At 44.9% G+C, this 25,985-nt stretch overlaps 1 protein-coding gene across 1 annotated transcript; it reads right to left on the bottom strand.

The window, feature by feature from the left end:
* Window positions 1-5,751: 5,751 nt before the first annotated feature.
* LOC117774856 lies at window positions 5,752-9,275 on the bottom strand. Its single transcript, XM_034607515.1, is given in 6 exon segments — window positions 5,752-6,604; window positions 6,606-6,790; window positions 6,987-7,952; window positions 8,048-8,284; window positions 8,402-8,521; window positions 8,973-9,275. Coding segments are annotated over 6 exon segments (2,664 nt in total).
* Between the last annotated feature and the right edge of the window lie 16,710 nt (window positions 9,276-25,985).

The raw sequence follows: 25,985 nt of genomic DNA, 5'->3' as shown, positions 1-25,985 counted from the left end.
TAAAATTAGTATTACAAAGATTTACCATGTTATGATGTTAGAACATTTTAAGCATATACAGCAATCACTCACTGTTTTCAGCATAGGTCCTTTGCATTCTTCATGATGTGACTTAAGCAGCGATGCAAAATCAGCAGCCCCATGGAGCCCTCTTGTCTTTGTCCGGTCACAATGTCATGGTATCTGAAGAGCAGTTGCTGAAGGCTCAATCCACATATCAACATAGCCGGCCTTTTCTTCACTCTTCTTCTGTGGAGTCTTGTTAACTCGGTTACAAATGGCCCCAGGATATATGACCCAGATGTTGTGGTGTGGTCACTTGTAAGATATGTGGCCACAGGAACAGGGGAGGATTCTTTTGATGGAAGTCTCACCACCATTTCATACACATAGAATGGTCCAGTTTGCCCCTTTGCTTTGTGAACGATGCTGCCCTTCGCATCTAAATAGACAATGTCATCCTTGCATCGCTCATAGAATAGGTTAAGAGTCTTGTCAGACCACAGCATGATGCTCTTGGGGTACAAGATTATTTCTTGTATAGCTGCATTCTCAGACCCTTACTCTTCCTCCCGCATAATTTCAAAACTAATCATTTGATTTTTGTGTCTTCGGGTTTTTTCCCAACTATTATATGACATTGTTTTCATGACACCAGTTGTTGGAACATGATCTCGACATACAGATGCCACAACACTGTCTTCCAGCTTATTCAACTTTTGTAAGTACAAACTTCGAGGCAGTTTGGTGGTGAGGGCATCTGCTATGGCAACCCTTTCATCTGCACGCACCGGACGTCTTTCTGGTTGTTTACAGTGGTGCCACACTCTGTCGCCACTGAAGGTCACAACAGCTTTGAATGATGACTAATCTTGAACTTTCACCTGAACTTCGACAGGGCAGTCATCAAAAAGACAATAGCCTAAACAAGAAAATAGTGGTGGATTTCGAGTGGACCTAATGTTTGTACACGGTGCTTGAAAGCAAAACTTCAATGTAGATGAAAGCTGCGAGCTCCATTTGCTATTAAAACTGTCCAGTTCAGTGATGCCGTTTATGCTGAGTCCCCCTGAGTTTTTCCCATTCATTTTAGGAATAAAAAAAATAACAGGGTTGCTTAGGCAATTGATTAGAAAAATATTGCTCCTCATATTCTATTTCATCTGCTGATGAGGATGTTGTGAAGCCATTGTCATTGTCTGTTGTAGAATGGAACTGCAAAACACAATAAAATATAATCAGCAACAGTGAACAAGTTGTTGTGAAGTTGCCTAATAACACTGTATTTACATTGATCATTGTTGTCACAGGGTATTATTTACTAGAGACCTAACAGTTCTTTTGTACTACTTTCAGTCAGCATGATTTGAACAAACCCATACAGTATTCTGTGTTTCATAACAATTATGTCATTATTGACTATTGCAATATTTACCTCTGTAGTTTCCGCTGTAGATGTCGTTGTATGGGTATTGGGCTGTTGGTTCAATGGCCCTGCAACAATGGCTGGCTGTGGGGTTACTGGTCCTGCTATTTGTGGAGGGCTCACTGCTTCATTGATCCGAAACACATTTTTAGCAATTTTCAGAATTGTCATCTACACATCAAAGTAAACACTGAAATAAATAATTAGCTTAGTTATTGATGGATTTTCTGTATGGAGATAATGCGATATTGAAATGGTAAAAGTAAAACCTTTATTACCTTTTTGTGTTGATGATAGACATGTTTAAGCCTCTTCCTAATGATATTTTCATTAGCAATTCCCAGATCCTAGATGCCTCACCCCAGAAATTTCTGTCATCTTTTCTTTCTTCAGTGTTAGCATGAAGCTTAGCTGAGGCCTGAAGCTTTTTCATACCAACACAATAGCCTCTGCTGTTATGGAAACTCGTCTGGACTTAAATTGAAATGACAAGTTTCATTTTTTGGTCATTTGTAAATGACATGTTGACAAACTTAGACAATTATTATTAATTAAAGTTGTATGCTGAAAAAAAACACTCACCTTTCCAAAGGAAGAAAAAACAAAGACTCTAAAATGGAAAAAAACCAAAAAGATACATTATAATCTATTTGGGTTTTATTGATTGTATAATTAATACACAGTTAAGTGCATGCTTGTAGCTATATTGATCCTTAACATAAGTTATTTTAAAGTGAATTCACCAAACATTTTCATATTACCCCAGTGAAAGATTTAGCAGACTAAATAAAATCTCCCTCATAAGCAAGCGTGTCTTGTCCTGACATGCTGTTTTCAAATGAACAGAATATTTTAAAATGTTGGCATTACTATGTAAGGATGAACAAAAGTATTTTTTCTGTAGTATTACTGTTTGTATATGAATGTTGAACGTCAAGAGGGAAGATGAAAAGTCCTAGACAACCAATTATACAACTGATTGATGATATGATATGATGAAATGCAAGCAAGGCTGTTGGGAAGTAATGTGTTTTGTCTATCTCTCCTCTGCTCCATTCAGTCCCAGGGACAGCGTCGATTGGCCCTATGTAAATAGCTTAGACGTATCTGTCTCCATCTGCTATTTTTCAAATAAATGTTTGCCTACTAACCCTCGCCGTGCTGGCATTCTGGATAATGGATGCGCTGACAGGGTCCGATTTTCTCAGAAATTAAGACATTGTCACACTATGACAAACATATTTCTCACCCGAAACGGAATAACGTAAGAAAACACGTTGCAAATGTTGCAAAAGTTGTTGGACGAGTAAGCCTAAGTTCAGCATTGAAAACATTTTTACTTTGAAAAGTCTCTTAATTTCTACAGTAAAAATGTTTGATCTTCAGTGAGTGCATAGTCAGAGAGGTCCTGAACACATATATTTGTCACTCTCTGGATATTGAGAAAATATGTTAATAGCATCTCAAATATCCAGAAAGTAGCTACTTCAAGCCAAAAGTGTGACTTTTGTTTTGTAAAATCTCTTAATTGATACAGTAAAAATGCTATTCATAAAAATGACACAGGTAAGATGATGTATACTTTTTATGAATATAATCCAATCAATTTTATTGACGTGTGTTCTTCCGCTAACTTCGCTTCCGGTTCTAGGGCGTTTGAATGCGTTAACCATAAATGTCAGAATATGGGTGCAGTAGAATTTCAGTGCCGGATGATTTGACTACAAAGATACGAGTGTCAGCTGGCTTGACAACAACATATTCTTCCTCAAATGCTCCGGTGGCACATAAGAAAAAATAAAGCGTAATAACTGGTCTTGAATAGTAAAGTTCTTATGAAGAATGTGCACAGACACATTATCTTCCTTGCATCCGTCAACACTGCAGTGTTTCTTCGACAGGGTTGTTTGTTTGCGGTTAGCTTGTCGTCAGCAACATGTTTGCTTGAACCACAGGGCTACATAGGGGGTCAAAAGATTGGTTGAGTAGAGGAGAGTCTTGTTTCAACATGAGAAAGGAGTGTAACATATAGTCATGGGCCTCATTCACTAACATGTGTGTAGAAAAGTTCTTACTCTCTGCAGAAAATAAGTGCGTGCGCAAAATTGCGGCTGGATTCATGACACGTACGCATCAGGCGATTTTGTTCTCACCACCATGCGTATGTTTGTGAATCAGAATCATTTAGTGTGTCTGCTCTCTGTGATGAGCATACTGCAATGCCTCCCACCTCCTGTCCCAGTTCTGCTGGTTCTTCTTGTGTGGAGCTGAGTGGTGATGATCATAGGACTAGGCTACCAGTGCCTCCAGTTTACAGTAAATTAGCCAAAAGACAAAAACAAGAATAATTAACTTGTTAATGTACACACATGAGCTACTAATGCAATAAGTTATGGCATACAGGTTTAAAGGAGACACTACAGGTGAATACAGTCAATTAAACGAAAGCCAAAACTGTTATATTTTAACATGAACATTCTTATATATTTAATTGTAAACTAAATATACAATCTCAACTGGTATAGTTGAAGATTTTAATTATGACAATAAATGATGAGGAAGAAAGGGCATCAATTTTATGGTAATTTAATACATTTGGTCAATGCAATTATTGTTGTCTATTATCGACTTTATTTTTAAACATATTACACATTTGGTTAAAAGGGTGTGTGTTTACATTTTCTAGGACAGCCAGGCCTTCATTTGTGAGTACCCATGGTCTGAGGAAGTTATAAATTTGTTCGTACTCTGCAAACAAATTTTGGTAAGAACATATTGATGAATCCCAGATTTGTGTGTCAAACGTTTGTACGCAGGGTTTAAGCACAGATCAGGCCGTACGCATTGTTTGTGAATGAGGCCGACTGTCTTCTACTCTAAGAGACTCATTCTTCCGATCGGGATGTGAACTTCTTTTATTTTCTCCTTAATACTGTATTTACACTTGTATAAATACAGTATTAAGGAGAAAATAAAAGAAGTTTGAGACGTGACATATGCCTATGTAGCGTGAGGGAAAGCGGGGATCGTGAAAGGTTGCCACAATGCCACCTGGGGAGTTTCACCTCCAGGAAATACTAGAATATTGTAAGTGCAACAGCACAGGTTCGTTTGAATCACGGGGCAAGAGACGTGTTGTACTAATGAAAAAGAACTTTAATATAACACAATGAAACAAACAAACAGAATACCAATTTAACATATGAAATAAAACACTTCTGACAAGATCACACAGGGACAGGGCTGGGACTTACCACGGCGACGAGAACCAAAGAAAAAGGGGAAGGATTAATAAACTAACCACCCGTGACACTGCAAACCAACAAAACGGGTTGTGAAGAAAACACCACCACCAGGAATTGGGTTGCCGCCTCAGGCCCACAGCACCTGACCAACAATAAAAAGATGTTGAAAACAACAAAACAAAACAAAACCAATATAAACACAATGTAAATGGGATTAAATGTTACTAAAATCAGGGCGTCCCTCCGAGGTGGTCACTCCACGCGCCGTGAAGGTGAACGAGAGCCACAGTGAACGAGAATACTTTTAAAAACGACACACTTCCTTGGTCCGAGCCAGGCAGTCTTTAACTGTTCGAACCGTGCCTTTATCAGCCGCAACAGTTCATAAAAGTGTCGTTTAAGCCAGTGCAATTTCCAGTAAAGCCAAAACACAGTTTCAGAAAGCCAAAACAGCAGGTCCGTCTGAGGCATGGTGGCCAATGACGGCCGACGAAGGAGCAGGGCCTCTAGGAAGGCAAATAAACAAATTTAGTAATTCAAAGGACAAAATAACAGAATTTGATGATTAAGAGGACCATACGCACCACCCTGTCAAGCCAAGGTACAGCCACAGCAACACGGAGGGTGGGAGTCTCCCCAGCCGTAGCTGAATCTAGCTGTAGCATAACATGAACAATCAGCTGGGGTAAGATAAGCGAGAGATAGGCAGACAACGTTACTTACCAAGCCGACCCACAACTGCACCCCGAAGGTCCCCGGCAGAGCGAACCCACGCCAGTGGTCAGTCGCACTGCATATGAGGGGGATATTTAAGGGAGGCGCTGGCTGTTGCACCACAACGCCAAACTCCGCCGCGACAACAAAAGTACCTCTTCCACGCTTAACCCAAAGACCCACCAGAGAGGAGCGGAAATGGAAGGAGGGCAAGCCAAGCACGGCCGCCTCCTTAAATACGGCTAGCGACCAGCACGCCATTAGAACAGGTAAAGCGCCCCGCAGCGGCAGGGAGGGAGCGCGCATCTGGCTACATCTATCCCCCCCTTTTGCATTGTCAGCCCGACGATGGACAGAAAGGTCTGACTAACACCAAGGCCTAAAAATGGCCAACTGGGAATTAGACACCGGGCCTGGAGGTCTATTGGCGGCATGGTCCTGGTGATCTGCAGGCTGAGGAAGACGATGGACATTCGAATGGTGGCCCGCCGTGGAACGAGCAGATCTACGCAGAGCCAGCTGACTGGGACTTGGCTGTTCAGTTGGGGACCATGAAAGAGCTGGCGGTGAGGAACCTCCAGAAGCCGGAGGTGTTGCCAGAATGGGCCTGGTCTGCAATGGGATCATGACAGGAGGGCTTTCAAGACGCATGGAACTTGGAACCACTGCAGACTGTGGGAAAAGGGTTTCAGGAACCAAGACCCACAAGTCTCCGGCACGAGAGGAATCATCATCCCGTGCCGCCAAGGACGGCGGAGAGGGCATCTTAGGTGGAGGATTGGCAGCCTCATGCTGGACCATGGCCTTTAACATGTCCCGATGTACATTTCTGATCTTATGCAGGTCATTCACAGGGGCAACCGTGTAAACTGCTCCATCACTGCAGGGGGCCTTCACAACCTGGTAGACCACGGAATTCCAAAGGTCTTGGATTTTATGTCGACCTCTAACACCGTGGTCCCTCAGGTACACTAATTGGCCTACTGTGAAAGGTAGATGTCGGACCCACTGATCATGCCGCTCTTTCCTTTTGCTAGCAGCAGCCAACAACCATTCACGAGCACCCTCAAAAGCAACTCTGAGTCGAGCTTGGTGTTCAACCACCCAGTCCTGCACCCCGCCAGGTACTGGATCCTGAACTCGACCCAGGAGGAAGTCCACAGGAAGCCGAGGTTCCTGTCCAAACATTAGAAAGAAGGGCGACTCACCAGTGCCCTGAGGACAGACAGGAGGCCCAATCCCGTTTCTGTGATACTGGCAGGGTACGAAGGAGGTTATCAAGAGTTCTATTAAACCGCTCGCATTGACCGTTACCCGCAGGGTGGTATGGGGTAGTACGGGATTTGGTGACACCGTACAAAGAGCAGAGCTGGTGAATCAAAGAACTCTCGAAGTTCCTTCCTTGGTCCGAGTGAAGGCGGCCTGGAACACCAAACTTATAAAACCACTCATGAACCAAGACAAGCCACAGTGGAGGCTTGTTGATCCCTTGTAGGAACAGCTACGGTAAATTTACTAAACACATCAGCGTTCCTGTTGCTGCGACCTGAACGATACTTGATGGCAAAGTCAAAGTCGGCCAACTGAGCAGCCCATCGTTGCTCTGTGGCCCCCAATTTAGCTGATTGGAGATAGCTCAACGGGTTGTTGTCGGTATAGACAAGGCACTTATGCTCCAACAAATACTCCTGGAACTTCTCCGTCATGGCCCACTTGAGTGCAAGGAATTCCAGCTTCATGGAACTATAGTTCGACATGTTGCGCTCGGTGGGCCAAAGGCCTCTGCTTGCATAGGCCACAGGTTTCACGCCATTGTCAGTCTGCTGTGAGAGGACAGCCCCAAGACCACTATAGCTGTCATCAATTTCTAAAATGAAAGGCTGCGAAAAGTCGGCATATATTAGCACGGGGGACGAGACCAACTTTGACTTCAAGGCCTCAAAGCTTGCCTCACACTGAGGTGTCCACACAGCACCCAAAGTTTGGCCTGGCCCCTTCTTGGACTTGGTACCTGCCACCTCGGCCACTAGTTTATGCAGAGGGCCAGCCAGCTTTGCAAAACCCTCTACAAAGCGACGGTAGTAGCTGGCGAAACCCAAAAAGGAGCGCAGTTCCGATATGTGACGGGGGCGCTGCCAATTAGCCACAGCCTCGATTTTCTTGGGGTCTGTGGAGACTCCCTGGCTTGTGATGACATGCCCCAAGTAACCAACCTCCCGTCGAAAGAATGCACACTTTTCGAGCTTTGCTTTTAGGCCTTCCTTTTGGAGCCGACCAAGCACTATTTCCAGCCTCTGCAGATTTTGTTCAACAGAGGAGGAGAAGACAATAATATCATCAAGATAAAGTAGCAAGGACTGACCCTGCTTGTTACCAAACATCCTCTGCATCAGACGCTGGAACGTGCTTGGGGCATTACACAAGCCGAAGGGCATGCGATTGAACTTGAAAAGGCCAAATGGTGTACAGAATGCAGTTTTGTCCTGTTCTGCCATAGGAACCTGGTTGTAACCACTGGCCAGATCGATGGTGGAAAACCAGCAAGCCCCAGAGAGTGCATCCAAGCTCTCAGAGGTATGTCATGGGAGAGGAGGTTGGTGCAGCCCAAGTCGCCTTCATGGGTTGAAAAGACGGATTGATACTTGCGTATTAGAGAGTTTACACTGGCTTGCTCATGCTCAGTCAATTCAGACAGATCTAGTGACTCTATCCTATCTGACACTGAGGGGGCAACTGTATGGGAGGAGACAGTTGCCAAGGTTGACCTCTCCTCAGTTACACCTGCAGGCAGGCTGACAACCTGGGCAGCATTCAAGACGCCCAGACTAGTCCGTGGGTAAAGGAGAACCTCGGTCATCCCAACATTGACCACTGGGACGTACACTGTACCCCGGACAACCTGTATAAGGCATGGTGAAACTAGCAGCCCAAATGGTAAACCTGACTCAGGGGGCTCAAACAGAGCACTTTGTCTAGTGAACTGTTCTGGACAGGTACTAGCAACCAGTTTCATTACCCCTCCAGGTATGCGCACCGCTTGCTTGCCTCGGACTCTCACAATGCCAGTGTGGCCCCCTGGAGCCTGGGCGGCAGACTGATGGCACTGATGCAAGGCCGCAATAATGGGACCAGGCGCCTGCAACACCGAGGGTGAATCAAAAAGAGAGGGTCCGAATGAGCTCTCGATAGCATTTGCGTATCACATTCACCCCCAAGATGCCAGGGACAGAAGACACAAAACCAGGGGGGTTTTTGACAACAAGAATCCCACAACGGGGAATCACCTTGCCACATAGTTCCACATCAAGCTCCAAGTAGCCTATATATGGAATTGCTAGACCAGGGGTGTCCAAACTTTTTATCCCGAGGGCCACATACAGAAAAATATACGAAGGACTGGGCCACTCGCTAGACGTGAGGTATACTGCCTCACTTCTCATGCACTAATATTGGCAAAATCAATCAAATGCAGGTAAATTACGTTTGATAATTGAACATGTTTGAAGAAAAAAAGCCTCCATCATAGCTCTCCATTAGTAGATTTTCATTTTATTTTTTACAAAAAGGTTGGAAGGTCATTCTCAGACATCAGAGAGGAACGCTTGAAATTCTCTGTGGTAAGGCCCTCGTGCCTGAATTATGTTGACAGTTTTCACAACTGTGTTCATCACATCGCCAAGCTGGATTGTCTTGGCACAGAGGGCTTCTTGGTGGATGATACAGTGCATTTTGACAGCCTCACCTCCGCTCTCCCGCACCTTGGCACTCACCATAGAGGCCCTTCCTTTGCGCTCGCCTGTCATTGCTGGAGCCCCATCCGTTGTAATTCCACACAGCTTGTCCCATTTAGGTCCAGCCTGGTCAATTGCATCTGACACAGCTTCAAACATGTCCTTCCCAGTTGTTGTCCCCTTTAGACTCCGAAGATCAAGCAGTTCCTCCGTAATGCAAAAATTATCATCAACTCCCCGCAAAAAAATTAACAGCTGTGCAGTGTCCGTGGCATCTGTGCTCTCATCACATGCAATCGAGTAAAAATCGAAAGCACAAGCTTTATCTGACACTTGCTGTTTTAAGTTAGCCGACAAGTCTTCAATTCGCCGCACAACCGTATTTCTGGACATACTAACATCGGTGAAATCCTGCATTTTCTCCGGGCACATTATTCCCACGACTTTAGTGAGGCACTGTTTGATGAAGTCACCGTCTGAGAAAGGTTTCCCGTGTAGGGCAATGAGTTGAGCTACTTCATAACTGGCTATTGTTGCATTTTCTTGAGCTTTGTTAGCACGGAAAAAAAAACTGTTGCTGCGTTAGCAGGCCATTTGCTTTACCTTCTCTTTCCGCTCGGCGCCAGTGTAGGACGTGAAGGTCTGATGTTTCGTTTCATAATGCCATCATACATTTTACTCTTTCATCACGGCAACACTCTCATTGCAATCAAACAAACACACTTCCCCTTGGTTTCTATGAAAAAATATTCATTTTTCCACCGAGTCTGAAATATTCTGCACTCGCTTGCAATCTTGCGTCTCTTCGGTTCCAGCATTTCTGGTGACCCTGAGCAAATTTTTTCTTCGATTGCTTGCTTTGTGGAGACGCTGCCTTGTTCAAGACAATAGCGCCACCTAGTGTTTAAACTAAGAAGTGCAATACAGTGGGCCATAGTCCATTATATTTTTAGACTTTGATACGGGCCAATTAAAAATGGATGGCGGGCCGCAGTTGGCCCGCAGTTTGGACACCCCTGTGCTAGACCATTCGCTGCTCGCAGCTGTAGCCAGTGACAAGACCGAAGGCGATCGTGGCCCCAAGGTGCAAACTGCTCCAGAAAGAAGCTTTCAGTAACTGTGAACACCATGGAACCAGTGTCCACCAAGCATAGAGCAGTGGCTCCTCCAATCAAGACATTAATGTTTGGACAAACAGCAATTAAGTCAGCTGTTACACCTTCCCGTGAGCCTGTAGACTCCCCAACTGTGCTGTGACTCTGCAGCACAGTTGGGGAGTCTACAGGCTCACGGGAAGATTGGCGGGAGGAATGGGACGATACGGTGGTGCGTGGGTTCGACCCAGCTACTGAATTAGCAAGGCATTGAAACGGAGCCCGCTCACCATCACACTCCCGAGCAAAATGTCCAGGCTGCTGGCACCTTCTACAGATTAAAGGACCACCATGAAAAGTCTGACCTTGGGAGCAAGGGGCCTGCAGAGAGGCTACCGTCTGGGTGAGCTGGTTAAGCTGCTCCTGTTGACACTTCATAAGGTCCATCAACTCACTCAAACCTGGCCCCAGTGGAGTAACATGAGGGGCGGATTGAAAGCAACCCTGCACTCCATATTGGAGACCATAAGCTGATGGCAAGGAGGAGCTACGCCCCCTATCACCCCCTGGAAGACCTTCCCTCTCCCACCTAATTGCCTCATCACGAAGCCCCAACAAGGTGACAGTAGGCTGGTGTCGGACTAGTTGCTTGAGTTCCCGGCGAAGAGAGCTGTCAAGAACATGCTCCACGAACTGATCCCTGAGGAGGACATCTGAGTTAGGCATCCCATCAGGTGCACATTGCTTAACCCGTGACATTGAAGCCATGAGAGCTAAGGAAAACTCTTGCAACGTCTCTCCTTCGAGTTGGCGCCGAGAAAAGAAAGCCTGCTGTAAGGTCACATACGACTGAGCACACCCATATAGCTCCTTTAAGATGGCAAGAACCTGGACTGGGTCTCGCCGCTCCGCACTAGGGCGAAACTTAATCTCCTCCTTTGCCTCTCCCTCCAAATGATCAAACATAAAAGGGCCTGGTCAACAGCAAAAAGATGGCGAGCACGGACACATGCCTGTATCTCCTCTATCCACTCAGCTATTCCTATGCCTGCCCTGCCATTGAACATGGGACACTTGCGGTCTCTAGGAACCACAACCAGTCACTCTGTGACAGCGGCGGCTACGCTTGCAGTAGGCGCTTGACTAGCTGCAGCAGAGGGAAAGAAACCAGCCCCACCGGGGTCCAACGGAGATGCAGCACGCGCCTGCCTAAGTTGTTCGTTATCTGCCTTAAGCTGTAACACAAGCTCCCTGAGCTGCTGAATCTCCTCCTCCATGCTGACGAGGTAAAACGGCACCAAAGCCTGACAAAATGGTACGTTGAGTTAAATCAGACTAAACACTGCTGTTCTGGCTTTATATACACACACACACAACACTCAAACCACAGAGAAGACGCCCATCAACAAATAGTTCAACAAAATAACAGAAAAAAACTAAAACACGTCTCTGCCCCTTTAAATGTGAAATCCTGCCAACAACGCTAGAATGTAGCGTGAGGGAAAGCAGGGATAGTGAAAGGTTGCCACAACGCCACCTGGGGAGTTTCACCTCCAGGAAATACTAGAATATTGTAAGTGCAACAGCACAGGTTCGTTTGAATCACGGGGCAAGAGACGTGTTGTACTAATGAAAAAGAACTTTAATATAACAGAATAAATGCAAACAAAAGCACAATGAAACAAACAAACAGAATACCAATTTAACATATGAAATAAAACACTTCTGACAAGATCACACAGGGACAGGGCTGGGACTTACCACTGCGACGAGAACCAAAGAAAAAGGGGAAGGATTAATAAACTAACCACCCGTGACACTGTAAACCAACAAAACGGGTTGTGAAGAAAACACCACCACCAGGAATTGGGTCGCCGCCTCAGGCCCACAGCACCTGACCAACAATAAAAAGATAATTAAAACATGTCAGGGTTGAAAACAACAAAACAACAAAATAAACCAAATACAAACCAATATAAACACAATGTAAATGGGATTAAATGTTACTAAAATCAGGGCGTCCCTCCGAGGTGGTCACTCCACGCGCCGTGAAGGTGTAGCGTGGAGAGCCACAGTGAACGAGAATACTTTTAAAAACGACACACTTCCTTGGTCCGAGCCAGGCAGTCTTTAACTGTTCGAACCGTGCCTTTATCAGCCGCAACAGTTCATAAAAGTGTTGTTTAAGCCAGTGCAATTTCCAGTAAAGCCAAAACAGTTTCAGAAAGCCAAAACAGCAGGTCCGTCTGAGGCGTGGTGGCCAATGACGGCCGAAGGAGCAGGGCCTCTAGGAAGGCAAATAAACAAATTTAGTAATTCAAAAGGACAAAATAACAGAATTTGATGATTAAGAGGACCATACGCACCACCCTGTCAAGCCAAGGTACAGCCACAGCAACACGGAGGGTGGGAGTCTCCCCAGCCGTAGCTGAATCCAGCTGTAGCATAACATGAACAATCAGCTGGGGTAAGATAAGCGAGAGATAGGCAGACAACGTTACTTACAAAGCAGACCTGCAACTGCATCCCTGGCGGAGCGATCCCACGCCAGTGGTCAGTCGCACTGCATATGAGGGGGATATTTAAGGGAGGCGCTGGCTGTTGCACTACAACGCCAAACTCCGCCGCGGCAACAAAAGTACCTTTTCCACGCTTAACCCAAAGACCCACCGGAGAGGAGCAGAAACGGAAGGAGGGCGAGCCAAGCACGGCCGCCTCCTTAAATACGGGGCGCCTGACGTCGCCTAGCGACCAGTGCGCCATTAGAACAGGTAAAGCGTCCCGCAGCGGCAGGGAGGGAGCGCGCATCTGGCTACACACACACACACACACATACATACATACATACATACATACATACATACATATATATATATATATATATATATATATATATATATATATATATATATATATATATATATTAATTGGTAAATTCCTCGGTAAAATAAGTATTTGGTCACCTACAAACAAGCAAGATTTCTGGCTCTCACAGACCTGTAACTTCTTCAAGAGGCTCCTCTGTCCTCCACTCGTTACCTGTATTAATGGCACCTGTTTGAACTCGTTATCAGTATAAAAGACACCTGTCCACAACCTCAAACAGTCACAATCCAAACTCCACTATGGCCAAGACCAAAGAGCTGTCAAAGGACACCAGAAACAAAATTGTAGACCTGCAGCAGGCTGGGAAGACTGAATCTGCAATAGGTAAGCAGCTTGGTGTGAAGAAATCAACTGTGGGAGCAATTATTAGAAAATGGAAGACATACAAGACCACTGATAATCTCCCTCGATCTGGGGCTCCACGCAAGATCTCACCCCGTGGGGTCAAAATGATCACAAGAACGGTGAACAAAAATCCCAGAACCACACGGGGGGACCTAGTGAATGACCTGCAGAGAGCTGGGACCAAAGTAACAAAGGCTACCATCAGTAACACACTACGCCACCAGGGACTCAAATCCTGCTGTGCCAGACGTGTCCCCCTGCTTAAGCCAGTACATGTCCAGGCCCGTCTGAAGTTTGCTAGAGAGCATTTGGATGATCCAGAAGAGGATTGGGAGAATGTCATATGGTCAGATGAAACCAAAATATAACTTTTTGGTAAAAACTCAACTCGTCGTGTTTGGAGGAGAAAGAATGCCGAGTTGCATCCAAAAAACACCATACCTACTGTGAAGCATGGGGGTGGAAACATCATGCTTTGGGGCTGTTTTTCTGCAAGGGGACCAGGACGACTGATCCGTGTAAAGGAAAGAATGAATGGGGCCATGTATCGTGAGATTTTGAGTGAAAACCTCCTTCCATCAGCAAGGGCATTGAAGATGAAACGTGGCTGGGTCTTTCAGCATGACAATGATCCCAAACACACCGCCCGGGCAACGAAGGAGTGGCTTTGTAAGAAGCATTTCAAGGTCCTGGAGTGGCCTAGCCAGTCTCCAGATCTCAACCCCATAGAAAATCTGTGGAGGGAGTTGAAAGTCCGTGTTGCCCAGCGACAGCCCCAAAACATCACTGCTCTAGAGGAGATCTGCATGGAGGAATGGGCCAAAATACCAGCAACAGTGTGTGAAAAGCTTGTGAAGACTTACAGAAAACGTTTGTTATATACTGTTTGTTGGCAATGACAGAGGTCAAAGTATTGAGATTAACTTTTGTTATTGACCAAATACTTATTTTCCACCATAATTTGCAAATAAATTCTTTAAAAATCCTACAATGTGATTTCCTGGATTTTTTTTCTCATTTTGTCTCTCATAGTTGAGGTATACCTATGATGAAAATTACAGGCCTCTCTCATCTTTTTAAGTGGGAGAACTTGCACAATTGGTGGCTGACTAAATACTTTTTTGCCCCACTGTATATATACACACAATAAGGCTGTTAACGTTAATGCGTTAACACTTGTGATCAATCTGGAAACCATAACACGTTATTTTTTGTAACACAATTTAATTACCAAGTTTGACCACGTCCTCCAGCACGGATGTTTACCTGCCTGGGGGTAAAGAAGTGAAGTGATGAGTGAGGAGCCGGACCTAGGTGTGCTTAAAGGCAAATTTCAATTAAAAAATCTCCTGAATGGGAGTTTAGATAAAACCGAAGTTGTGTGTACATACTGCAGTGATGAACTGCCTTTTCAATGAAGCACAACAAGTCTAAAGTACCATCTTTGCTAACACAGATGCTAACACTGAGACGGGATCAAGCCATGCTCGTCAAACTACACTGGAGGAGTGCAGAAAAGCCGGATCTGTCAACAAAACGACAACAACTAAGCTAACTACTGCAATCGCTAAATGGGTCACAAAAGACTGCAGATCCAAAAACAAAGTTGAAGACAAGGGGCTTCGAGACATCATCCAGCTCGCCTCAGGTGACCCATCCTACAAAACACCTTTGAGGGGAACTATTGTCACAAGAATCCATGAACTGTATGGCAGTGAAAAGGCAACGAAAGTGGAGCAGCTGGCACCAGCTACATTTATTATACTGACAGGAGACCACTGGACATCAGTAAGCAACTATAACTGTTTCGGCATAACAGGAAATCTAACCGATGATAATTGGCAGCTGCACTCGTTTGCGTTCGGTCTAGTTTAAACACAGGAAATGCATTTCACTGAAGCATGTGCTCGCCAGTTTCTTGACATTGGAAGAGTGGGGGATAACGGACAAGGTCATCACTATTGGAACCGATAGTTCTCGTAATATGGTAGTGGCAGCAAAGAGTCTACCATTAGAGCATATGCCTTGTTTAGCGCACATTATACAGCGGACGATCAAAGTGTCTCTCCATGACAGTGGGTTTGATGGTACTTACTTTGGGGGATGATGTGACTTCCAATCCATTAAGATTCTCCTTCGTGCCAAAAGGGTTGAGAAAGCAATTATGTTTGTCTTTATTTATTAAAGTTTTGTTGCCCTGAACACCAAAGATGCACATCCAGGCGTTGGATAGGAGATTAAGACTGAGGGAGTTTGATATTGCTTTGAATATTTTGTCCAAGTAAGTTGTGAGTTGTGGACCGATCCAAAACATGTGAGTAAGATCTGCTGGTGAATTATGACATCTGTTGCAGCTGTCCACGACATTAGAGTAAATTTTTGAAAGTTTGGAGTTAGAGTAGTGCAGGCGATTCAGTACTTTGAATTGTAGTAAATTTAACCGTGCACACAATGAGCTTTTATTTACCCGTATAAGGGCCTGCAGCTGGTTCCAAATGAATCTGGTATGCTCATGCCAAGTTCTTTTTCCCAATCCGCTTTGATTTTACCAATGTTAGGCTCAGTAATTGTGTTGATGATTTGATATATTTGGGATATAAATCCTTTTACCTTTGGTTGGGTGTTCAGAATTTTCTCATACACTGAGTCTAGAGGTGAATTGGGGAAATTGGAGTTGTAAGATTTGGCAAAATGTCGCACTTGGAAATAGCGAAAAAGATGGGATTGAGGCATATTATATCTTTCAAATATATCTCCAGAACTTCCAAACACCCCAGTGATGAATAATTGACCAATGTTGGAAATGCCATTTTTGAGCCATAGAGAGAATACACAGTCTAGTCTGGGTGGGGGAAAGAGGTGATTATCATGAATAGGAGTTAGAGTGGATAAATCTGTGAAGCCAAATTTTTTACGGAATTGTGCCAGAATGTTCAATGTTGCAATTACTATAGGGTTGATCGAGTATTTTCTTGAGAAGAAGGGTAGTCTAGAGGTTACCAATGCTAGAAGAGAGGAAGGTGTACACGATTTAGCTTCATTTAGACACCACCTTACTTGAGGATGCTTGATTAATGGAGAGAAATTCCTATCATACAAGCTTTCGAAAATTCAGAATTACATATACGAAACGGTAGTTGTATTTCTGGAGTCCTTATTGCTAAATTGTTTAAAGGAAAGCATTCGCTTTTGGAAAAATTTAACTTATATCCTGAGAAGGTCCCGAATTGTTCAAGGATACTAACTAACGCAGGAACAGATTCTACCGGGTCAGAGATATAAACTAATAAATCGTCAGCATATAGCAAGACTCTATGCTCAGTGCTCCATCTGTGAATTCCTTTGATATTCGGGGATGCTTTAAGAGCAACAGATAGTGGTTCGATAGCTAAGGCAAATAATAAGGGACTTAAAGGGCAGCCTTGACGGGTACCTACCTCTGTATAATTTGAAATATTCTGAGTTTGATCTATTGGTGACAAGAGGCCCCAGGTGAGGAGTAGAGTTTTACCCATGCCACAAATTTAGGACCAAAACCAAACTTTTCCAAAATCCTGAATAGATATGGCCATTCCACCCTATCAAATGCCTTTTCTGCATCAAGAGAGAACCATCTCTGGGGTCTCTCCAGGCACAGGGGAGTGGATAAAATTCAACTGGCGACAGATCTCTTACAAAATTCAATGGGGAAGCCGTCAGGCCCAGGTGCTCTGCCGCTTTGTATAGCTTTAATTGATCCCAGTATCTTGTCCATGCTCAATGGTAGGTCTAGTTTCCTTTCTTGGTTATCAATATTTGGGAATATAAGGCCCTCAAGGAACCTTTCCATGTCTGTGTTGTTTGGCGGGTTTTCTGATTGATATAAGTTAGAATAATAGTCTTTGAAGATGTCATTAATTTCAGATGGAATTACTGTCATTTACATCATTTGAGATGTTTTTAATTTGTGATATTTGCTGAGAGGCAGATTTAACTTTAAGTTGATGAGCTAATAACCTTCCTGCTCTCTCACCATATTCATAATGACTACCCCGAGCTTGTAATAGTTGTTTTTCAACTTTGCCTGTCGACAGTAGATTATACTCCACAACATATATGTTGAAAGTTATCAAAACTTGAACTTTTACTACAAAGGGTAACAGTATTTATTCATTTTTTCCCTCTCCCTTTCTTTTTTTTAGGGGAAAAGAAAAGAGGAGCTCTCACCTTTACAATAATAGTAGCAGGCTGACAGTAACCATTTCCCCCCCCCCCCAAAAAAAAAGCTGGAGAGAAAAACAGAAAAAAAAAAAGTCTACATATCAAATGGGTAGTGTACATACATGCACGCCTGCTTCTTGGACCTTCTTTTGATGCTGTGACTTCTTTAGCCAGTTATCCATTGGTCGTAGAAGGCTTTTGCTTCTTCAGGGGTGTCGAAGTAGATGGATTCTCCTTCAAAGGTTACGTGCAGGTGGGCCGGGTGTAACAGTCCGAAGCGGACCCCCTTTCTGTACAGTTTCTGTTTAATGTCATTGAAAGCTGCTCTCTTTCTGGCAAGGGTCACACTTATGTCCTGGTAAACTCTTAAGGTCACGTTGTGGTACTTTAATTCATGTTTCATGGCCCATCTTAATAATTCTCCTTATCTGAGTAGTTGTGAAAGCACACAATAAAAGACCTGGACTTGGTGGATCCTCGTTCTGGTAGCGGTCCGGTGCGATGTGCGCGGTCAATCAGCGGAGGTGAAGTGAACAGCTCCGGCCCCAGTAAGTCCGCTATAAACTGCTTCGGTTCCCTGCCAGTCTCACTGCCCTCTGGTAGGTTCACGATGCGGAGGTTGGATCGTCGGGACCTGTTTTCCAGATCCTCCAAACGGTCTTGGAGAAGTTTGTTCTGAGACTGCATGGATTTAATGGTCGCTTCAGCCGAAGTGAGCCGCTCAAAATCTTCTCCCACTATTGTTTCTGTTGCGGTAAGACTCTTGTTGAATGAACTCACGTCCCCTCGCAGCGCATCCATAGAGGTCTGTAGTGATTGAGATGAGGCCTGTATAAGCATTGTCATATCCTCTTTCATACTGGTACGGTGGTTTTCCAGCAGCGAGGTCAGTTGTTGTATTGTGACGGGCTCGCTCTCACCTGAGGATGAGTCAGAGCCCGCAGCCATTTTAGCTAGCCTTCCAGATAGCGAAGTAGCCCGAGTTGTGTGAGTTTTTAATCCTCCTTGCTTATTATGTTTTGATGTCATTTCTTGACCCAGATGTGTTCGTAGCACGTTCGACAACTTGCTGTGCGGCAAAAGTAAAACACAAAGGAGGTCTTAAAGGTAGAATATCCAAATTAGTCGGGAGCCTCTCCATGTGCGTCAACTCAATACATCCTCACTACATCCTCTAACCGAAAGACCTCAAGTATGTCTTGATCAGTTTGAGCTTTGAAAAACTCCTCTCTGCAGCTGCCACAGTCACAGGGATCGTCACATATATCCTGAGTGCCACCCACATTTTTGGGTAGATCTCTTGCAGTCGCTTCTTGTGCAAAGAATCTAGGATCTCCATGGCGGTCATGTTGGTTGATGGTACGTCTGGGAAACTTTTCATTTCCAGGGTGTTACCACCTGGCTCAAGGCTGGCAACAAAAAGGGAGATCACACACAGATCTATCAATCAAAAGTAATTTATTCAACTAAAGTCTTACATCATATTCATTAACTAGTGAGGTGTGTAAGTATGAAGGGCATCAGTTGTGTCAGAAGTGTGTGGATGAGTGAGAATGTCGTGTGATGCGTGTTTGTTAGTGCAGCAAACCAAACAAAGGATGAAGGTTCAGGCTGGTCCGGCAGGCCCTGCTGAGAGAGAGACAGACACTCCCAGAAGAGCAGTCTTTTATGCTTTCTGGGAAGGCCCACCCAGATGGGCAGGTAGGTGGCTGTAGCTCCACCCACCAGCACAGAGCAAGGCACACAGGCAGGTAGAATAAGAGGGTCGTCACACCCCCTCCATTAAGATGGGGGTCCTCCTTTGGATCCCCAAAATCTTACCACAACTACCAAATACCTGTAGAATAGCTAAAACAACATAATAACTACGGATTTTAATTAAACACAATTAGGTATATTAATGTTAACCTGTGAATGTCTGTACCACCTGCAGGCAATCTCACCCTTGAGCATCGTGACTCCCCCCTCTGCAACTTTGGTACCTAAGAAGCAATTTAAGAGAGATGAAAACCAGAGCGGACAGAAAGAGACCCTGCAGGGAGTAAAAACACAAGTTAACTTACAGTCATAGCTCGGGACATGGCATCAGCCACCGTATTTTTCAGTTCCTTTTACATGTCGTATATTTAAATGAAATGGCTGTAGGAAAAGACACCAACGCACAAGCCTTTGATTTGGGTTTTGGAGTGAGTGGAGAAAGGTTAGGGGATTATGATCGGTGTACACCACTAAAGGTCTTACTCCACCCCCCGCATAAACCTCAAAGTGTTTCAATGCCCAGATGAGTGCCAGTGCCTCCTTTTCAATAATTGAGTAGTTTAATTGGTGTGAATTGAACTTTTTAGAAAAGAAACTCACTGGGCAGTCTCATTAGCCTGCATCAATACAGCACCAGCTCCCACCTTACTAGCATCAGTATACAGCGAGAACGGCTGGTCCATCTGTGGGGCTGCAAGGACAGGGGCAGAACACAACAATGTCTTGGCAGACTCGAAGGCTTCCTGACAAGTGAGAGACCACTCAAACTTAACCTTTGGGCTAAGAAGAGAAGTGAGTGGGGCAACCACTGTGGAAAAATCTTTACAAAACCCACGATAGTACCCCAACATACCCAAGAAACGAGAGAGTTCTTTCTTGGTTGTCGGAACAGGAAACTGATCAACTGCCAATACTTTTCCCAGGTACGTTACTGGTGCCTTAGCAAACTCACATTTTGCCAGATTAATGGTCAGACGAGCCCAGGTCAGACGGTCAAACAGTGCCCGAATGCGCTGAAGATGATTCTCCCATGTGTCACTGTAAATGACCACGTCATCCAAATACACAGCGCAGCCGACCAATCCTGACACCACCTTGTTCATTAGGCGCTGGAAGGTGGCTGGGGCATTACGTAACCCAAATGGCATAACGGTATAGGAATACAAACCACTGGATGTAATGAAGGTGGCAATCTCCCTAGCTCTGGAAGTTAAAGGAACCTGCCAGTAGCCTTTAAGTAGGTCAAACTTACTGACAAACTTAGCAGAGCCAACCTGGTCCACACAGTCCTCCATATGTGGGAGTGGAAAAGAGTCTGGCTTGGTCACCTGATTCACCTTTCGGAGAGCCGTACATGGTCTAAACGTACCATCTGGCTTCTTTACGAGTAAGCATGGGGAAGACCACCTAGATGCACATGGCTCAGCAATGTTATTTTCCAGCATATATTTGACCTCTGCTTCTAAATGCTCTCTTTTATCTGGAGACATACGATAAAAGCGTTGTCTGACTGGCTGGGCCTCTCCCACGTCAATATCATGCTCAAGAAGATGAGTACGAGAAGGTGTATCTGCGAACAGGCAGGGATAACCTTTAATAATATTCACCAACTGTTCGCTTTGGTTCAGGTAAATGATTCAATATTACGTCAAGATTGGAAAGTGACTCCGAATTTTTAAGACGCCCTTTCAACATGCCATCATCTGGTGTATAACACTCTTCCTCCAATTCCCCTGTCGGATCAAGAGGTGGAGCTGAAGGACCCAATGGAACCGCTGCAGCAACAGATGAAAACGACGACCCAGGACCTGGCACAGGGGAGCGAGCAAAGTAGGGTTTTAACAAATTAATGTGACACAACTGCACCGACTTCTTCCGGTCAGGGGTCGAGATTAAATAATTAAGGTCCGACACTTTTTGGGTCACTGTATAAGGGCCAGAGAACTTGGCCTAGAAAGGAGAGCCAACTAAAGGCAGAAGTGCCAGAACTTGATCCCCAGTACAAAATTCCCGGCGTTCCGCACGCCGATCATACAGACTCTTAATTTTATTTTGAACTGCCTATAAGTTCTCTCTCGCCATTTTATTTGCCTGATACAGCCACAGTTTGAAACCATTTACATGATCTTTTAAGTTTTTGGGGGCCTCCTTGGCTTGCCAGTCACTGTGCAGGGAGGCTAACGGGCCTCGCACTGTGTGACCAAAGACCAGGTCATTGGGACTAAAACCCAAGCTCTCTTGGGACACCTCCCTGGCAGCTAACATCTGCCAAGGTAACCCCTCCTCCCAATCACAGTCCAACTCAGTGCAATATGCACGGAGGAGGGACTTCAACGTTTGATGAAACCTTTCTAGAGCTCCCTGGCTCCGGGCATGGTATGTGCTGGACTGAGAATGTTTGACATTTAACTGGTTCAGCACTTCTGCAAACAACTTTGAAGTGAAGTTAGACCCCTGATCGGATTGAATAATTTTGGGGATACCAAAAATAGACAAACTGTGTCAGAGCTTTCACAACAGACTTGGTGGTCATGTTTCTGAGGGGATAGGCAGCAGGATAGCGCGTAGCCTGACACATCACTGTAAACAAAAAGGTACTACCAACTTTGGATCGTGGCAAGGGACCAACGCAGTCAATGATCAGATGCTCAAATGGTTGTTCAGCAACTGGAATGGGATACAGAGGGGCAGGCTTAATTATCTGATTTGGGTTTTTTTTCAATTGACATATATGGTAAGTTTTGATGAAAGCAGAGATGTCTCTTTTCAAAAGAGGCCAGTAAAAATGTCTCCTAACTCTATCATAGGTTTTTCTTACCCCTAAATGACCTGCAACGCCATCATGAGCAGTCTGTAGTACAGCGAGTCTTACACTAGAGGGCAGAACAATTTGTAAAGTTTCATCCCCCATAAAACATTCCCCCTGGGGAACCCATTTTCTCACCAACAGGCCGTCTTGGAGAAAATAACCATGGGTTGCACTCTCCACCTCATCATCCGGAAGAACCTGGTTGTACAGAGCCTGAAGTGTTGGGTCATCTTTTTGCTCTTTCACAAGGTCACTGCAAGACACAGGCAAGGGGAAAGCAGGCACAAAAGATACAGACTCTTTTCTTATCGGAATGTTGAAAACAGGAATCCCCACTGGCACGGCTCGTAGTGCGTGTCACTGCACAGGTGGGAAGTACCACAGAAGGGGTTTTGGGGGACTCAGAATTTCCTACTTGGGAGGATAGAGTGTCCACTGGCACATCAGGCCACACTCGACTGCCAGCCAGGTCATTTCCTAAGATGACATGCACTCCCCCCATAGGCAAAGAAGGATGCACTCCCATGATCACATCACCTTGCACCAGATTTGACACTAGTGTCAGTTTATGCTGAGGAGCAGAGAAGACCGTCAAACCCATCCCTCTGACCTCAACACTGGAACCAGTGTCTGTCTCAGGAGAGAATGTCAACACAGATTCCACAATAAATGAGTCCAGAGCCCCTGAATCTCTTAATATCTTGACAGGTACTTTCCTCTCACTCCCGACCAGTGAAACAACCATTAGACACAAATGCAGCATAACCAGGGTCAACCTCCTCATGAGCTGAGGAACGTGTCTGTTCTTGAGCCCAAACCGGAACCTCAATTACTGACTTTAACGAAGACGGATTAGTGTGTGCCTGCACGGGGGCAATGACACGGCTTCTTTCTTCGGCATGAAGAGACACAGCAGCCGCAGATGATTTTTTTCTCAGCACTGGACACTCATTTCGCCAGTGACCCTTTCCATAACAGTAATTACAGACGCGATTTGGGTCAAGCTTTCCCCGTAAACGCTGCTCTGCTTTAAAGGGGACATAGCATGCAAATTCCACTTTGTTAGTGCTTCTACAGGTTAATGTGGGTATCTGGCATGTCTACCAACCCAAAAACTCTGGAAAAAAAACACTCGCGCGTTTTGTTATGGTTCCTCTAAGTCAGAAACGTCATGCTTGAGTGACTCGAATGAGCTTCCTGTGTATTGTGTTGTAACAATACACTGGAAGTCTCCCTACATGGCCTTGGCCCACCCCCCACCTCATCCCCCCGCCCCCCCACACTCGTTACGCCGGGTTTACACCGGACGCAGCGAGGCTGCGAGGCAGCGCAGTGCCGTTCCCAAGCGCGCAGCCGCCTGGCTGTTCACACGGGACACGCATTTCTCCGCGCTGGTCAGCCCGCGATTCACTCACATGTGGCATTTGTCTGGATCGTTGGGACTGGGACTCATCTGCCAATCTAGCAACATCTGTAACCCTGCTTACTTGCTTTTCCTGAATGTAGGTAACAACACGGTCAGGCAAAGTATTTTTGAACTGTTCCAGCAAGATTAGTTCTTGAAGATCCTCCATAGTATTAACCTGAGAAGTGAGTGGATAAATCACGAGCAAACTCAGTGTGAGACTGCTTCTCTTTTCTGAGTAATCTGAACCGCTGACGATAAGCTTCCGGTACCAATTCATATGTCCTAAGTACAGCAGCTTTAACCAACTGGTAGCTACCACTATCAGTGACACTCAAGGCTGAGAAAGCTCCTGGGCCTTGCCAGTGAGCACACATTGAAGCAATAGGGTACGCTCCATGTCCGACCAATTTCATGCCTCTGCTAAACGCTCAAACAACACAAAGAAAATGTCAGGGTCCCTTTCATTAAACTTAGGAACTAACCGTAAGTTGACAGCAACATCAAATGACGGAATAGGAGGAACAAACGATTCTGACTCTCCAAACTTCTGTGGCTTAGCCTGAAGCTTTCCTTCACTCATAAGCTCCAACTTATATCGCTCCAACTCTAACTGTTGTCTTGCCTGAACATGGGCTAGTTCAGCCTCCCGAAGATGGGCATCTTGTCTTAACTTTTCTAACTCCAGAGTATTTTGATGTTCCTGTTGCAGTTGTAGCAAGATAAGCTCTTTTTGTTGCTCAAATGTCAATCCAACCCTAAGTCCAGTCAAAACCGGAGCCATTTGACATTTTAACTGGCCCAGTTTCCCTGGTGGAGGCTACATCCGAAACACTATCCATTACTTCCGGTGCTTTTAAACCAGTTCACCTGCAACCTAGAGGCACTTATCCAACAAGCAATTACTACAAACTAATACAAAGTGTTCCACTACTAACTAACAGGGTGACAGGCTGCTTTAAATAAGGAACCCCATCCCTCTGACTAACTGCCTAACCAGTTCTAGCTGAGTAACTCATCCCTAGACTTCATGCAGGTTAGTGGCAGGATAAATTAAGCACAAAACCCAGTAAACCGGTTAACCTTCAGCACGCTGAAAATCACCTAGACAGTCATGGAAGTGCCCCCGAGCAACTGCTCTAACCACTTACTGCACAAAAACAACAAACTAAAACAAAAAAAGGATCAATGAGAGACAGCTACTGCCCCTTATTGCTTATGCCTAACAGGAAATAAGGGTTCCAAATTACTTAGCAGCCCTTACCTCTGCCAGCAGGTTCAGCAAAATACAATTTAACCAAACATTGTGTGGAAAAACTCCCTTTAACAAAAGCTACATTTACCACTTTAGCAATACTAATCCTTTCCTATCCCGGAGATCACACACAGATCTATCAATCAAAAGTAATTTATTCAACTGAACTCTTACATCATATTCATTAACTAGTGAGGTGTGTAAGTAGTAAGAAGTGTGTGGATGAGTGAGAATGTCGTGTGATGCGTGTTTGTTAGTGCAGCAAACCAAACAAAGGATGAAGGTTCAGGCTGGTTCAGCAGGCCCTGCTGAGAGAGAGAGACACTCCCAGAAGAGCAGTCTTTTATGCTTTCTGGGAAGCCCAGATGGGCAGGTAGGTGGCTGTAGCTCCACCCACCAGCACAGAGCAAGGCACACAGGCAGGTAGAATAAGAGGGTCGTCACAAGGGCGAGTTGTTTTCCATTTATGTCTGACTGTCCACCATAACTTAGTGCTGGTGCTGCTCAGTGCTTCACATTTCTGCTCCATCTCTGCCTTTGTCATATTGGAGAAGTTCACAAGCACACAAAACATCTCCTGAACCTCACCCAAGGTCTTGAACCTCTCCTGCAGAGACCCTATGGCGACATCAACCACAACATTAAAAAATGTAGCCTCCATCCTCCTCAGTGCATCACTGATGGGCTCATCCGGACATTAATATGTGAATTGTCTGCATGTGGACAGTAGCCTCTTCTCTCTCAGGACTGCATCCACATTCATGTCCTCACACATCTCTCTAGCTGAAACATGAGCTGAAGCAAAGCCGGTGAGTCTGTAATTTATTAAGAAAGTTTTTGCCTTTCCACCCAAATCCGATACGACATCCAATTGCATAGAGGCAGACTGCATCAGCTTACTGTTACCACCTGACTCAAGACTGGCAACAAAAAGGGAGATCACACACAGATCGACCAGTCAAAAGTAGTTTATTCAACTGAACTCAAACATCATATTCATTAACTAGTGAGGTGTGTAAGTATGAAGGGCATCAGTGGTGTCAGAAGTGTGTGGATGAGTGAGAATATCATGTGATACGTGTTTGTTAGTGCAGCAAACCAAACAAAGGATCCAGGT

The sequence above is a fragment of the Hippoglossus hippoglossus genome, chromosome 14, assembly GCF_009819705.1.
Source record: "Hippoglossus hippoglossus isolate fHipHip1 chromosome 14, fHipHip1.pri, whole genome shotgun sequence".
Taxonomy (NCBI): domain Eukaryota; kingdom Metazoa; phylum Chordata; class Actinopteri; order Pleuronectiformes; family Pleuronectidae; genus Hippoglossus; species Hippoglossus hippoglossus.
The sequence above is the reverse complement of the archived record's forward strand: the minus strand, read 5'-3'. Positions and strand labels throughout refer to the sequence as shown.